Source organism: Rutilus rutilus (genome assembly GCF_951802725.1).
Source record: "Rutilus rutilus genome assembly, chromosome: 23".
Taxonomy (NCBI): Eukaryota; Metazoa; Chordata; class Actinopteri; order Cypriniformes; family Leuciscidae; genus Rutilus; species Rutilus rutilus.
Window position 1 is genome coordinate 24,438,920 of NC_140233.1, and position 13,731 is coordinate 24,452,650.

At 39.8% G+C, this 13,731-nt stretch overlaps 1 protein-coding gene across 7 annotated transcripts in view; it reads left to right on the forward strand.

Annotated features, from left to right (window-relative positions):
• The window catches only part of kif21a (kinesin family member 21A), a 71,072-nt gene that overhangs the window by 47,309 nt on the left and 10,032 nt on the right, over positions 1 to 13,731 (forward strand). For 3 of the 7 annotated variants that reach the window (XM_084397884.1, XM_084397887.1, XM_084397890.1), the window contains 10 exons: positions 625 to 819; positions 3,041 to 3,142; positions 3,268 to 3,433; positions 5,307 to 5,327; positions 5,943 to 6,000; positions 6,095 to 6,149; positions 6,384 to 6,592; positions 7,794 to 7,925; positions 10,404 to 10,540; positions 11,080 to 11,254. In XM_084397884.1, coding sequence (XP_084254010.1) covers positions 625 to 819; positions 3,041 to 3,142; positions 3,268 to 3,433; positions 5,307 to 5,327; positions 5,943 to 6,000; positions 6,095 to 6,149; positions 6,384 to 6,592; positions 7,794 to 7,925; positions 10,404 to 10,540; positions 11,080 to 11,254 — 1,250 coding nt within the window. The remainder of the gene's footprint in view (positions 1 to 624; positions 820 to 3,040; positions 3,143 to 3,267; positions 3,434 to 5,306; positions 5,328 to 5,942; positions 6,001 to 6,094; positions 6,150 to 6,383; positions 6,593 to 7,793; positions 7,926 to 10,403; positions 10,541 to 11,079; positions 11,255 to 13,731) is intronic. The other 4 variants (XM_084397885.1, XM_084397888.1, XM_084397889.1 and 1 more) reach the window with 3 other exon arrangements.

A 13,731-nucleotide genomic window follows, 5' to 3' on the forward strand; every position in this document is an offset into this window, starting at 1 on the left:
AGTAGTATTTTAGAAGTTGGTGCCTTCTAGACTGAGAAAAGCCAGAAAATGTATTTTTGGCTCATGTGGATGAAAGACAACAACTCCCAGAATGCACTTGCTTCGCTGCCCTACCCAAGCCACGCCTACCGGTTACAGAGGGCAGTATCGGAAGAAATGATACAACTAGGCTACTAGTCGACTCGACACTGAAAAGACGGCGTTTTATGGTGAGATCCCCCTATGGGCGGGTTGAAGATATGCGGAACGAGCTCCTCCTACTGGCTGGAGTCTCTCGCCTCTGGACAAAAAAGCCTCCGATGAGCTAAATGATGATTTTTGCGTCATCTGAGGTTTTTGTCCAGACACACAATACAGAAATCTCTCGTCTCAGGGGGACATGAGGGAGGGAAGCACGGTCACTCGAAAATACTACTGGGTTTCTACTGATACAAAGCTTAATGCTAATCGGTGAACTATCCCTTTAATGCTAATACTGTAGATACAAATATATACACTGATCATATTTATTTAAAAAACTTTTATATGAAACTTTTTTTTGAAATGTAATTGCATTTACATTCCTAAAGTAATAGCTCTGTACAAACTTGTTTAGCTTCTCATTGTTTGAAATCCCGCCCACAGCAACGCGAAGAGCTGACGCGCCGGCGGGATAAGATAAACCGAAAGAGAGAGAGACTGCTGGCGGAAGAACCGGAGGTAGAAAAAGATGTTCAGTCTCTGAATGAGGAGCTGGAGTCTCTGCTGGCCAACATCGACTACATCAACGACAGCATCTCTGACTGTCAGGCCAACATCATGCAGATGGAGGAAGCCAAGGTGAGGCAACTCCCACTGCTCCCTTCTCCCTGAGCACGGGATCTCTGTTCAAGGTCTCTTGACAAAACGCGTTACGCCCATGCAACTTTGTGTATATTAAGGCTTTTTTACACAGACCAGTTAAGGCTGCTCTGTGCTTGCTCAAAATTCAGTGTAAAGATGCAATGCCGTATAAAAGCCAAATCGTCAAATATGAAATATCAAATCATACAGTTGTAGTTGATGGCATTTATGCCACCTCTGAACAGCATTAAACAGTGTGTGTAAAGACACTTAGATGCCACTTCAGAAGTGCTTCTACACCACCTTTGCAGTGTAAACTTGTTATTAGAGGAGTTTACACTGTGATGACATAATATACTTCTGTAAATAAAAATAATGTAAATTACTATACGTTCGTAATATACGTGTATATAATGCTGTGTATTTAGAGAAATATACCTTTATTATTAATTAAATGTTAAATGTCATATTTGAAAGCGCTAAGATGAGTGATAATTATCTGTTGCGATGTTTAATGTGAAAATAAACGTAATTTGGTTAGATTAGATGTTTATTTTATCTCATTCAAACGTACTCATGATCACTGTAACTGAGAACAACCCACAAACAACTGTATACAATACACTCCTCAATAATAGCAGTGGAGCCTCAACTACGTTTTACTGCCTTTATTTAATTCACATTTCTGGAAGTGCTGGAGTGATGCGCAATGGCTGATGGGTAAATTCCTCCCTTCACTTCCTGTCAAGTGATGTATCGGTGTACTCTTATTCCCTATGCTGTTTGCAGTGCCCTTTGAACTGAACATGTTCTCTTCTTTCGAATTGGAAATTCTCTTAAGATGGTGGAATGTCCTGTGAACTACTCTTTTTACAGTCGAATGAAACACTCCTCCTATGATCTGAATCCATTCACTGTAATGACACTGCATCAGTTCACTGAAACAATCCTGAATCAGTTCACTGGCATTAAAAGATTTTTTTTTTATGTTAAAATGCATTCTCTTAACCCAGTTTATTGTGCATTGACTTCTATTAGTATGCCATTCATGGCATCCATCTCCCCCAAAGGTGTAAACGTTGGGCCTTCAAGCACCATCCAAACATTGAGAGCAATCCACTCAGATCTGTCAGCCTCTTCGTTGCATGGGAAAAGACATTCGGCGTCGGTTACTTAAGTTCAAGACAAAATTCACTGCATTTAGACCTTCATCTGAACAGGGCCTTGCGATGTCACATGCTACAGTGGATGCTTCAATACCACACAGCTTCATCTTTACTCGTTCAGAGAGACAAACTTACCAATTTACAAAGTACACTTTGATGTTTCCAGTGTAGACAGCCTAAAACTGGAGCTGGGAAAGACCTCTTATATGTCAAAAGATAAAGGAACATTTCTTATGTCATGGCCCCTTTAAAGCTGCAGTCCGTAACTCTTTTGGGTTAAAAATTTGAGAAGAAATTTGAGAAGAAGGGGTTCCGGCTAGTAGGCTATATTGCGTGTGAGGATGTTGGAGGTGGAGATTTATAGCCTTTTCCCACAGCACTTGATATAAACTTATCAATTTGATGGCGGATCTAGAAAGGGTCAAACGACAATCACCAGTGACAACTGGAGATTCACCCGTTGTAAAATGCAAAAGACTTCAGAGTGGCTACAGAAAAAAAGAGACCGCAACCGGCCCATTCGAAAACAAGGATAAATATCGGAAGGGCATTAAATGTAGTCACGCAATGCTGATGTTGTTAACATTAACAATTTGAGAACAAAGTATAATTTGCACGGTTTGCCATGATATGATAAACTAGCGTTAGATTTAATCAGCGCGATTTACTGCAATGCTTTTTTTCCCCTTAGTTGGTCAGAACAAAAGTGGATGTTACTTGTTCAGACGACATTTTCCGCTGAAAATTCTTATGTTGGTCATACTTCCAAAAGTAGAATCTGTGATTGCGAATGACAGTTTCCACAACGCCGTGGCAACTGACAGCCGCACATTCTCCTCTAAACATTGGGTTCATCCGTGCTGTGCCGTGTCGAACCACAACCCACGTAAAGTTGATAATTCCGCGAATAACTGCAATTGCAGATTTCGAACAGAGATGGCGACAAAGAGGAAAAACTACGGACGGCAGCTTTAAATCAAACCGCTGGAATATTGCTAGTAACTAGTAATGAAGAAATGATATACTGTTTTTTTTTTTTTCTTCATGCGTAGGAAGAGGGTGATGTCATTGATGTCTCGTCTGTGATTGGTTCCTGCACTCTTGCTGAATCTCGATTCCTACTGGACCATTTCATGTCCATGGCCATCAACAAGGTATCCAGTCACAAAACTGTTACTCTGCTTTGGTCTTCTCTGTTACATGCTATAATGTTAAAAGTTCAATTCTCATAAATAGATTCATTCATTTTTAAAACATGAGCCTGACCACATGCTTTCAGGGTCTACAGGCAGCTGTGAAGGAATCTCAGATAAAGGTGATGGAGGGGCGGCTCAAGCAAACTGAGATCAACAGTGCCACTCAAAACCAGCTGCTCTTCCACATGCTGAAAGAGAAGGCAGAGTTTAACCCGGAACTGGATGCGTTGTTGGGGAATGCTCTGCAAGGTAGGGACATTCCTCCTGAAACTTATCTGTTAGCCATTTGACCCCAGGCCCTAAGACCTTAACAGTGACCTTAGCGGTACTGCTCAGCCCTGTTAGCATGCCAGAATACCCATAGCGAAAGATTTTGCTAATCGTAAGAAACCCGAAAGTGTTTTGTGATTTTGAAAATACTCAATCACAAAATTTGGTCTAAAGATGCCAGATGTCTGACAGTCACTGTTTTCCAATCTGAGGTAAAGTGCAATTGTGGCCAAGCCTGCTCCTGGAGAGCTACTATCCTGCCGTTTAGCTTCAGCTCTAATCAAACATACATGAACCAGCTAATCAAGGTCTTCGGGATTACTTGAAAATATCAAGTGTGTGTTGGAGCAGGTTTGGAAATGAACTTCCCAAAGCCCCAGAATTCCACTTTTCCACTGGCGCTGGTGCTGGAGTCAGTGCCCAATCTGGAAGCAGGCTGTGCTTTTCCACACACAAAACCCTGGACTAGTGTCCAAACCAGCCCAGAAAACTTGCTGGTGTTGGTCAGTCATTGATCATTGGAACACGCACCCAGGGCAAGCGCTGGCTCCAGCAACTGCACCAGCCCCAGGGGAAAAGTGGTTTAGGAGCAGTATTTGCTACTCCGGTCTAGGGGTTGCACTAAGTAGCTGGTTCTGCCATGTTCTGACTGATGTGTTGAGTCTCTGATGACTAGTCATGGAAATTCTTTCAACGCACCATAGTTGTTTTATGCACTATTTATGACAATTCAAGCAGCATGAATCTTGTGATGAAGATATGCACTTTCATTTGTAGTGATGTGAGCCTGAATATTATATAAAACAGGCTAATGGCTGAAACCCAGATCATGTGCATAGTCCCGGGTGCTCATGGCTAACTGGAAGAGCCAGCCAGGGTGCCCTTTGCAACTCTATAAGTATTGTTTGACACAAGTCTGTCTGGAGTCCGAGTCTTGTCATGGGTTTGGAAGCACTTGGACTTGGTCTTGACTCTGACTCGACCCTCCTCAGGTCTCTGTCTTGACTCTGACTCGACTCAAACGCGACCCTCCTCAGGTCTTTGTCTTGACTCTGACTCGACCCTCCTCAGGTCTCTGTCTTGACTCTGACTCGAACCTCCATGGGGCTCGGTCTTGACTCTGACCTTACCTACTCAGGTCTCGGCCTGGACTTGGACTAACATGAGCTGGTGTCGACGACAGCACTGAACTCTGTTGTGTTGAGTTTGTGGTCTCAGCATCAGCATTAAGTGTGGTCCACATTGCAGCTTTTTTTTGCCCAAGAACCACCTTTTTTTAGACAGGAAGAGATTGTCTAAATGACATGTCTGACCAGAATTCATTTTTTGATACCTTAGATTTTGTGTGTCCGGTCCTGCTTCTGGATGGCCAACGTCCTGCGAAGTTTAGCTCCAACCTGTTCAAGCACTCCTGCTTGAAAGTTTCTAGCAGTGGTCCTGCAGTTCTTGATAGGCTGTTTCAGGTGTGTTTAATTATGGTTGGAGTTAAACTCTGCAGGACATTTGCCCTTCAGGAGCCAGATTGGACACCTCTGAGACCACAATAATGGACCTACAAATAACAAAGTTGCACTTCAGTCAAAAAACAATCAATCAGTCCCCATGAAAGGTTGTACGGTGTCCCCATGTACAGGCTTTCCACAGTCGCTAAACACCTTAAATCAGGGAAATTTAAAATTGTGATACACAGGCCTGGAAAATCATGGGAAAGTCATTGAAATGGGTTGGTTAAAAAGTGTGGAAACCCTTGAAATATATTTTCCATATTCACATTGTATTGTGGTATATCCATGAATACCATCATACCATATAACTTCATCTTTTCTGTTCCCCTGTTGCCTGATTTAAACAGAACTAGGTAACATGCCCTTGGGTGAGTACCAATAGCCACACTCTCTCTGTAATGAGCGCATGGGTCTACCTCCTTGGACTAACCACAGGCTAGCGGTCCCATCCGCAGGTGCATGAGGCTTCTGTTCATCTGTCCACACCTCCTCTACCGGTTCTTACCATTTTAAACCATCAATCCCCAGCTAGCAACATACTACTTATCACCAATAGCATAGGCTACATCGCAGTCCAGCAGCAGGAAAACAAGCGATTCTTCCAGACCATGTACAACTAATTTTTTTCCTCCTTTTTGAATGATTTACCGTTTGTGTTCCCTCATCCTTCTTCTCCACAACCTTTTTGCACTAACTTTGACGATAGCCTCTTTCTGGTCACAGCTGATATCAGAAAACGGTTTGGATCAGCGTTCACGGCAACTAAAGAAACTAGCATGGTAGCGCTGTGCATACTTTATCCTCATTTGCTTTGTATTACTACCACACTCTCGAAAGTCTCTTAAACATCACAGATAACAGTGTCGGCGTGTTTTTTGCCTTAATTCAAGTATCTTGCAAGTTCTTCCAATTCTTCTGGTGCAAGTTAAGACACCCATTTGTGGTTGCTTGAATATCCACTCTCATTTCTTTTTCCTCGTTAGAAAATGGAGACGACAGTAGTAGCGACGAGTCGACCCCAAGTCCTGCAGTGGAAGGACAGTAAGTTAATCTGCCAATGGCAAATATGTTTGTTTTCATTACTGTGCTTTAATGATTGAACAAACCGAAGTCAATATCTTTTCCCATAATTCAGCACCCTGGCCTCAGACCTCATGAAGTTATGCGGCGAGACTAAATCTAGGACTAAGGTATGGGACAAATTACCTGAATTTTACCTTACCGAAAGCTTGGTAACCAAGAGATTTTGTGTGCAAACCATTCAAAGGTTGATCCATGAGCCATGATCACCATGCCTTTAATCAAGACACCTAATCTCAGTTGGACTGAACCTAATAAGTGACTTTGGATAGCAACCATTTCCTTGCATATCCTGCTCCATTTTTAACTTGCCTTGTCCATTTGCTTTTGCAATAATTGTAAAGGCCCGAAGGAGGACCACTACTCAGATGGAGTTACTCTACGTAAACAACTGCGACTCTGGCCCGGACACACCGACAAGAGACTTCATCCCTTCACACCCAATAACTGAGGCCTCCGAGGGAGCGGGAGATCTGGAGTCTGCAGGGAACACAGTCAGAGATCGGGACTACATGCTCCCCCCTGCCGGATTGTCCTCTAGAATGGGTAGCATGTAAGTGTAAAGTAACCTAAAACCTTGCTAACTAAAATCTCCGCTTACTTACTTCTCCATCTCACATCATGCATGAACTAACTACTCCTGCTTTGTTTACTTTAAAATGTCCTTTGTTTCCGCTAAATGTTGTGCCTTGTTAAAGAAAGATGCTTTGATGTCACGCTAATATTTTTTCTGCTATACTGTTAAGACTGATCTCATCTGGTTAATTTCGGTTTTGTCGAAAGTTTAAAAAACTTCAAAAATGGTTTTCTCTCAACACTTTTATTCAATTGACTTTCATTCATGGCTAACAACACTAAACAACAAAGCTATAGTCAGATTTGGCAATACAATCTATTTGTCTCAAAAGGTTTCAGACCATTATAGTAAATAGTTATTTACAATTACTATTATTTCTCTTGCAACTTGGACTACTGATAGCTAGATAACAGCATGCGTGAGTTGTGGGGACTACTTTTTAGTGGGAAGAACTGTACACTTCTGGCAACTACTGGTTTACCAGAAATTTACTTCAAGTTTGACCCGAAACAGTTTTTGCAAAGGATCGTGTTCAAGAATAACATCGACTGTGATAATCTACAGCAAGAGGTTAAGACAAGTGTTAACCTCAATAACACATTCATGTGTTCATGTTCTTTTAAACTTAATCACAATCTGACATCTGTTTGAACTCCTTTTTTCACAAACATTCCAAACATAGAAAGTTATTTGAACGTTTATTTTTATTTTAAATTTTTTTTTACTTTTTTTTTTTTGTTCACAAGTTCAATAATGATTTCACGTCAGTGAAAAGTTTAACAGCTGTGAGGAATTTTTGTATAGTTGCCACAGGTTTGCCGCCAGTCTTGGTGAATATTATCTAAATAACTGTTTGCTAGAATTGGTGAATATTTTCTAAATAACTGTTTGCCAGCAGTGGCAGATATTTCTGTGATTCGCCACAGAATTGGTTGCCAGTAGGTTTGCATGGTTGCCAATGCTTTCTTTTGTCTTTTTTTTAACCAGCAAATACAGTTTTTGCTGTAGTAACTTGAGTTTAATTAGCTTTTTAGCTTAAAAAACAGACAATGTTAGGTTTATTTGTGTGTTTTTTTAATGCATGCTGCCCACATTATGTTTGTGTTTCTTTTTTTTTTTCAGTCCTTGTGTTTTATTTTTATGTTTCTGTCTTTCACATTGCAAATGGATCTTAAAGTAGCAGCTCTGGCAACAGACTTCCAGCAGGTGGGCAAAAGAGAGTACCGGAACCATCCCCTCTATCTCGCAGGAAGACTTATGACAAGGGACAAGCTGTGGCTGACAAGGCTAAAGCCAAAGATATCACACAGTAAGAGCTAGCACCCCCCAGTGGCAGCGAGCTACTACTGCAATTTATGGAGGTTTTTCGGCTTCTGCCTGTTTGTGTTGGATTTAAGACAGTCTACTTTGAAAATAATAAATCCTGCAAACAATAAATCCTACGAATCCTGCAAACAGGATTTGTATGTGGAAAGATTGGTATATAAGATAAAAAAAAACTGTTTTGAAGAAGCATGCTCTCTGACTCTTACCCCAAAATGTAAAACACTGGCTACTTTACATTGACTGCAATAATCATACTACTCGCTTTATTAAGAATGAGAAGAATCCCACTCATATCCTCGTTCACATGCACATTAACATCTGGTTCACAAATGGTGTACAACTCGAAATTCCAACTTAGACATACAGACCCTTTCCAAAATATTTGAATATCATGGAAAAGTTTATTTATTTCCATAATTCCATTCAAAACGTTAAACTTCCATAGATTATAGATTCAGGGCCCACAACTTAAACGATTTCAAGTATTTAGTTGTTTATTTGTACATAATTTGGGCTTCCAGCTCATAAAACCCACGAAAACAGGATTTCAAAAAATTTGAATATTACATGAAATCACACAGTAATTACACAGTGATACCATGGTCATTGAACCAGGTTTTGGTTCTTTTGGCAGTGTGGGCAGGTGCAAATCCTGCTGGAAAATGAAGGAAGCATGAAGTGCTCTGGAAATGTCCTGGTAGACGGCTGCGTTGACTCTGGATTTAATAAAGCACAGTGGACCAAAGTCCTCTTTTCTGATGAGAGCAAATTTTGCATCTCATTTGGAAACCAAGGTCCCAGAGTCTGGAGGAAGAATGGAGAGGCACACAATCCAAGATGCTTGAAGTCCAGTGTGAAGTTTCCACAGTCTGTGTTGGTCATCGGCTGGTGTTGGTCCACTGTGCTGTCCACTCAACGCAGCCGTCTACCAGGACATTTCCAGAGCACTTCATGCTTCCTTCAGCAGACAAGCTTTATGGAGATGCTGACTTCATTTTCCAGCAGGATTTGCACCTGCCCACACTGCCAAAAGAACCAAAACCTGGTTCAAGGACCATGGTATCACTGTGTAATTACTGTGTGATTTCATGTAATATTCAAATTTTTTGAAATCCTGTTTTCGTGGGTTTTATGAGCTGGAAGCCCAAATTATGTACAAATAAACAACTAAATACTTGAAATCGTTTAAGTTGTGGGCCCTGAATCTATAATCTATGGAAGTTTAACGTTTTGAATGGAATTATGGAAATAAATAAACTTTTCCATGATATTCTAATTTTTTGGAAAGGGCCTGTATGACAGTAATCCAGAAAATGGTATTTACATGGCATTTTCAAATCCAGAATATGAGTTATAGTCCACATAAAAAGTGGCCACAAAATGCAGAATCGGCTTGAATTTAAAAGTAGTCGTAGATTTTGCCCTGCAGAACTTGTCGCGTGGGACTAAATAAACTCTGGTCTAAAACAAAAACCGTCCTTTCAAAATGAAATGTCGCTAACGGGGTGTCCGGGCGCAACTAAAATCCTTCTATTCACCTCGGTAAGGAACGTACCGGGGGTCGTGAGAAGTTCTTGCCTTACAAATGCTGACTACTCTGATTATTTGCATCTGAAGTGTTTTTGGTTACTTAAATTAGGCATTTTTCATAAGTTAATTGAAGAACATTTCTGTGAGTGTTTGTGAATATGTGGATGTTCATGCATTTATAGTGGTTTCAGTAGTTACGGGAGGATGGGCCGGACCAGCATGATTGATTCATGCATTCAGCAGTATCAGTAAATCAGACAATTTTATTGTTCATGTGCTTCAGCCTCTCCACCCTATTTTAACTTTCTGATTGCTTTTATTGTATTTATTTATTTATTTTGATTTTGCATCATGAATGTTTATTTCCCTGCATGTGGATGAATTTCTGGACAGCGTTCATTGGCACACATGCCCTGTCATATTTTGCTTCACAAACTATTTTGGCAAAATCATACAGTGCCGTGAAAAATGCCTTGCATTTATGATCTGTTTCATTGTTTCTGCTGAGAACTAAATTACACACTTGGGTGTTTTTTGTTGTTAAATCATAAACACTGTGACTAGCTGATGTTGGACATGGTAACCGTTTTTCGAACATTTTTCTCTAATCTTTTAAAAGGCTCCCGATGTGATGCAGCTTTGGCCGTTTGATCTATTTTGTCAATTATAAAATCAATAATAATTACTTTATATTATTAAATTACTTTATATGAAGAAAATTACTTCTGACAGTATTCTCCATCACGTCTTTTTCAAAACTATGCTTTGTTTACTCCGGTTTCCGAGTCAAAATTTGATTATATGAAACATGGAGATAAATATGCGGTTAAATAGGGAATGTGTCCAATGTGTGGATAGAAGACGATGATGTCTCGACACACGAGTTTTGATGGAGGAATCTTCTGATTGTTGATTGTTTGATGTGCGTCAGAGGTGTGATCAACCCTGTTCCTGTGTCGAAGAGCAGTCGTGGCGGCTCTCTGCAGTGTGTTCACATAGCCGAGGGTCACAGTAAAGCTGTGCTGTGTGTCGACTCCACAGATGACCTCCTCTTCACTGGGTCAAAAGGTCAGAACACCATTCAACCTGCATTATATGCTTTATTCTTGCCTGCATGTATGCTAGGAGGATTTTGCTGTGCTCATTCGACCCGTTTCACAAAAATAAAATGATTTTGGATTTTTAGTTTGGAGAATAATATTCACAAATTCACCGGAATCGTAAACCATGTTATTTTATGAATGTTTATGTACCATTATAGTATTTAGTTATAAATTGAATTAGCTTTTATTTGTACATTTGTACAAGTTTTTCTTTTCTTTTCTTTATTATGAGTTTTTTTATGTGCTTTACATATAATATTTCTATTTAGCTTTAATTTTTATTTCAGTTTTAAACAAACTTTTTTTATATCAGTTAGTTGCCAATGCAACATTTCTAATTTCCATTAAGTGTTTCAATTAATATTAATATTTTATTTTATTTCAGCTTTAATTTTGTGTAAAAAATATCAGTTCCTTCACAATTTTTATTTTACTTTATTACTTACTAGTAAGAATAATTGGTCCAACCAGTTTTTATAACCTGGCCCCATTTCCTTTTCCCAGACCGGACCTGTAAAGTGTGGAACCTGGTGACGGGACAGGAGATCATGTCTCTAGGCGGACACCCCAACAACGTGGTGTCTGTGCGTTACAGCTCCAGTCTGGTGTTCACAGTCTCCACTTCCTACATCAAAGTCTGGGACATCCGTGACTCGGCCAAGTGCATCCGGACGCTCACGTGAGTTCCTGAACCTATCAGACATGCATTCAGAAACTACAAGCACAAACATTTAATTCTTCAAAATGAAGCCGCAAGCGACGATCATCGGGATCCAAGCATAAATGGGCCATGTGGATGATAGTTCGGGATTGATGAAGCAGGTTATAGCAAGGGACAACTGACTTTCAAAGGAAATCCCTTCTTTCAGCCTGCAAAAATTATTTTAATCATATAATGCATTTTTGAAAAGCATCCCTTTGTAAACTAATTATTTAAAACTATATAGTCCGTGTACTACAAATAAACTGGTTCAGTACATTTATTCGACATTCAAGCTGATGGAATCTATGCAAGCTTGTTTCCACAGAATAAAACATTTTAAAAGATAATTGCGACTTTTATATAACGCAATTCTGACTTTATAACTCGCTATTGCGACTTTATATCACACAATTGTGAGAAAAAAGGTCCGAATTGTGAGATAAAAAGTCGCAATCACCTTTTTTATTTTTTATTGTGGCGGAAACAAGCTTCCATTAGCCTGACGTCGTCATACTCAATTCTAGTCAGAATGTGAGTCTGATACTTCTCCATAGAGATTTGATTATGGGGCGTGTTTCAACCAAACCAGGAAAAAAAATTCCTCTGCACTCAATTGGATAGACCTACAACCAATCAGAGCAACGGAGTAAGTGACGTATGTTTTTCATTCATGTTTCCGATCGCGGTTCTCTGTTCCTCTTTTAAAATTAATGCGCTGTCGATATCTTCTATAACAGACGCGATGGCGGAATCTACACATGATGTTTTATAAACAAATTTCAGGAGGAGCACATTCAAATAATCAATCCAATCAACCGTCTATCAGCATGAGAGGAAAGCATATATTTATTCACTCGGTCAACTCACCTAACATGACAGTCTTCAGCATCCCTGCACTCACTCTTGGCTTGTTCTTCCACAGCCAGGAATACGGGGGGAGTACTTTGGGTTCGGGCCGAATACCGAGCCCGAAGCCTCTCCTCAGACAGCACGCCAAATATGCATTTATTCTATCTGACTTATTTGTAAGCGTGAACTCGTGAAATCTCAATTCTTCAGCGGCAGTCATTTGAATTCAACCCAAGCGCTCGTTGATGACGTGGATGATGACGTTACCGTTGCTTATCTGTCCATCATCGTATAAAGCCCGCCCTGACAATTTGATTGGTCCGAACAATTTTTGTTCGGGCATAATAGCTCCTCAACGGAGCGAGTCCAGACCGAACTTCCCGACCAAAAAATATTGTGGGCGGGGTTCGGGCTGGCACCCAGGCTAAGCTTCCATAGGAATCAGATAAAAATAAAACAAGGATTTCTTGTCTTGTGGTTCCCTCTTGTGTACAACATTAGTATTTCTGAATCCCATTGATAAAAATGGCGGATATTTTATGATATATAATGCAGAAGTTGAAACTGGATTGTTTACACAGAATGTCTTGTTGTCCGTGTGTATGAGGTTATGTGAAATTTGGATTCAAACATTTCAACTGATTAGATTTCAGAAGAAAAAAAATATCTTATGTGGTAACCTCTAGTGGACAACATTACAACGTGCTGCAGTCTGTCGGCCAATTCGAGTTTCCGAAAACCTCAATGACAGACAAAACTCTCCTCCCAAACTACTTGACTGAGTCACACAAAATTGTGCATGCATCATCTATAGACACTAATGACAAAAAGTTATCAAAAGAAATTTGATTAGTCAAGCCGTTTAGAAGATTTAAGCCAATTAATTTTGTAACAATGGCTCAATACACTTATCAAACTTTATCTTCTAAACCATTTGATAAATCTACATTTTTGTCTTCCGGGTCTCTAGATGCCATCTCTGATGTAATCAGACTGGTTTTCTTTACAATAGCACTTGGACTGATTGTTTGAATGAATTTTCCTGAGTTTAGCGACTTAAAATGATCTGATTGCAAACAGAGAAGTGAAATCAGGTTAAAGCGTTGGAAGAGAAATGTCCTCCTACAGGGTTACAGTGCTTGATAAACTCCCGACTCCCGAGATCATCTCTCTGCGTGATTAATGACGCAATTTCACTGCCTCTGCAATTTATTTGTGCTAAATTATTTTTTATTAATTACATCCATTAACGTGTTAACGTAAGCCCTAATATAGTGTTTCCTGTGTTTATTGTCAGGTCTTGTCCATGTGTGGCTGTTTCGTTGGTGTCATTTATTAGTGTTTCCGTAGTTCCTAAATGTTCTGCTGCTTGTGTTTTTGATTGTTTTATTAATAAATGATCACTGCAATTGGATCCTAATCCCCTGGGTCTTTATAGTTCACCATTAGTGACTGATAGACTAAAATCTACTTCAGTGTCATTTCTATTGACATTTGTGTTGTGTATTTAAATATATTTTTAATTACACATTTGTAATGACGTAGTTGCAATTTAGTACATTTTAAATATATTAACTTTAAATGTAATATTGAATAACACAGTT